This window comes from Pygoscelis adeliae, unplaced genomic scaffold, assembly GCF_000699105.1.
Source record: "Pygoscelis adeliae isolate BGI_AS28 unplaced genomic scaffold, ASM69910v1 Scaffold186, whole genome shotgun sequence".
Classification (NCBI taxonomy): Eukaryota; Metazoa; Chordata; class Aves; order Sphenisciformes; family Spheniscidae; genus Pygoscelis; species Pygoscelis adeliae.
The window spans coordinates 10,617,667-10,620,653 of NW_008825071.1; the positions used below are offsets into that span (position 1 = coordinate 10,617,667).

Below are 2,987 nucleotides of genomic sequence, written 5' to 3' on the forward strand. Positions count from 1 at the left end.
AAAATCTCACCTTGTAAAAATAATTTGATGTTCTTCTAGTAGCCATTAATGCTTGTTTTCTATATCAGTCCATATGGCATTATCACCTCAAGACTCAATATGTGGGTACTCAACCTATCTTCCCATTATAAGTTATCAATCACAAAAAATAACATGCTTTATATTTGAAGTATTATAATCTTTCATTTTCTGCTCATTACATTTTTTCTATCTATGCAACTGCTGCATAGTCATTGCTCTGGTCATTTTTTTCACTCTCCTGTGGGCTGGTGATTGTCACCCTTGGATTTGTGGATGTTTTTTCAAGATGGGAATCAACCTAGAGAAAAAGGACAGGTACTGTTAACTTCATCGGGTAACAAAGATTTCACTTCATTTCGATACAGTGTTAGCACTTCATACTAAAATTTCCACAAGGTATTCTTAACGTGAAAAAGTGTTTTCCGAGACTGATCACGTTAATATTTTTATTTACCTTATACTTACATACTTCCAAAGAAGAAAGTACTGAAATTAGAGGTTCTCCCCCAGTTTTTTCATCAAACACCCAGTTACCCATATATCCATTTAAAGTGAATGCTCACTCACTTTCTCCGCTTCCATAAATAACCTCAGCTTTTCTAAAAACAAACCAAAAAAATCCATATATCAAGCACAGAATAAATTCAGGGCCCAAGAAAATGCCACGTTACTCAGCTCTCTTAACTGAAAAATGTTCTTGTGTGTCATACAGAAACAGAAGAAAGCCCAGTTACAAGGTACAAGAAATCATTCCCAGTGTCACAAGAAGCAGAAGAAGAGTCTGTTTTTCCTGCCTATAGGCAGGGAATATGCAGCAAGCTGTTCTGCTTCTGATGCTCAAGAATCCCATTCTTCCCAGATCTGGATTCTCCCCATCAAACAATACACTTTGTTTCCCACATTCTGTTCGCTGGTCAGTTCATCTGACAGTCAGGGTAGTCCACGTTATTCTTCTGGGCTCCATGCCTCCATCTAAGCTAACAGCAAGTTACTGTGTCTCCTAAATTAATGGGATATTTGCTTTTAAACCAACTAAAGCCCCTTGCTTAGAGGATCTTGTCCACCTCCACCGTCTTCTCCAATTTCTAAGAAAAGGAGATGAAACTTCCACAAAACAATGGCAAGAGCCCTTTATGAAATGCAACTTCTGTGAAAGTAAACTCATCAAAGAAATGAAGTGCTGTGGTTTCATGAACACACCCTTCTGCTCTGTCCCAAAAGACAATGTAGTGTGGAAATATATATTGATTATGCTTTTCTGGAAATTGCAAGAAATTTTTTTATTACTTTTTTTCAAAATTCGGCATACTCAGGAAAGCAGGAGATGCAGATTCATCAAATAGTGAGAAACATCTGCCTTCTCAGTTGGAGGCCATATAATGTAATTGCTGATGTAACTGATCTATACAGATAGAAAACAGCTTTTCCCACCAACTGAAATTCTTGTAAATGCTCTCAGGACCTTATCAGGAGTGAGCTACTTAGAGACTAGATGAGAAGCCTAAGACTGAGATGAATGAGGAACGATAACTTAAGAACAACAAACTGAAAGAATAAACACTCACCTGGTTCTGACTGTCAGAATCCTCTTCTTTTATTTCTTCTTCAGGCTGAAGATCACCTTGGTAGTTCAAGTGCTCCATTCCTTCACCATTTTCTTCATTTTTCTTGCCATTTAAATGGACAAGTTCCTCTTCCTCTGCTTGGTCAACATTCTCTGTTTCTTCTGCTTCATCTTCATAATTCTCATTTAATTTCTTCTTGTTTTCTTCCACTTCACTTCTTTCTTTAACAGTTTCCCCACTTTCCTCTCCATTCAGTTCTGGATATTCTTCCTCTCCTTTATATGCCTCCTCACCCCTGTCATTTTCCTCTTCTGCATTTTCTTCTTCTTCTACAGTTTCTGCTGGCCTCTGGTGAAAGGAAAAGCAGCAGCATTATGAGGCATTTTTAATCAGAATGCTCCACGCAATTCTGAAAAGTGACGGACATCAAAGTCACAATTACATCATTACTGGGGAGTAAGTATGCTAATTTGAGGTTTGTCTACATGGACAGAAAATGATACTTCTGTACTAACACCCCATAATGCACTCTTATTCTACATAAAAAAAAATGTGTTAGTGAGATTTAAATGTATTACACTGGGTTAATCCATTTGACCATACTCAAAACAACTGGAATGAGCTAGATTTAATTAATACATCAACCGCTATTTTGTTCCAGCTATTCCAGGTTCTCTGACATTCTAGCATTTAGTACATACTGGTTTATAAAATCCTGTCACAATAAAATATCATATATCACTAGCCCACAAACTGTTCCCCAAGAAGCATTTTACCTATGGACAAGCCCATGCCATGCCAATTGGTCCTGTTGTGCAGCCTGTCTTCTTTGCATCCACAGAAAACTAGCAAGAGAGATGAGGTAGACCTACTGGTCACTTCCATAACATCATTCCCCTTCCCAAAGACCCCTATGTAGGGTGGCATGGTTAGGATTTGTTTGACATTTAGCAATTAATTTTTCCTACACAGAGTCAGACCAGCAGACAGGAGGAACAGGATCTTGTCCCATATTGAAGAAGAGAAAGCAGAAACTCACTATAGATAAAGCTGCTAGCAGCATCATTTCATGACAACCAGGAGGACTGATGCACATACTATCTAGTTTTTGTCATTCATCTTCCAGTTTCAGCTTTGAAGATTCACCTGATTATTCAGTGAAGCAGTGCCCCTGCTGCCAAGATGACTTATGGTACTTGTGCTAAGGTTTGAATGAAAATAAAGAGAAAAAAAATCCCACAGGAGTGACAGGTTGTCTGCCTCCCCCACAGCCTCATCAGACTCTAAATCTAAAGCAAACAAGCTGAGAGCAATAGATTATCTCCTAATCAAAAGTGTTTGGAGTTTTACTATCATTAGCAGCTCTTTCATGCAGGCAGCTATCTGCTATAGACCTGTAAG

The 2,987-nt window shown here is 38.3% G+C and overlaps 1 protein-coding gene across 1 annotated transcript in view; it reads right to left on the minus strand.

Moving 5' to 3' along the window:
- Nucleotides 1-202: 202 nt before the first annotated feature.
- Nucleotides 203-2,987, minus strand: part of DCDC2 (doublecortin domain containing 2) — an 80,692-nt gene continuing 77,907 nt past the window's right edge. Inside the window, exons 9-10 of the mRNA XM_009326513.1 lie at nucleotides 1,587-1,934; nucleotides 203-319 (exon numbers count right to left, since the gene is read on the minus strand). Coding sequence (XP_009324788.1) covers nucleotides 212-319; nucleotides 1,587-1,934 — 456 coding nt within the window. The 3' untranslated portion in view covers nucleotides 203-211. The remainder of the gene's footprint in view (nucleotides 320-1,586; nucleotides 1,935-2,987) is intronic.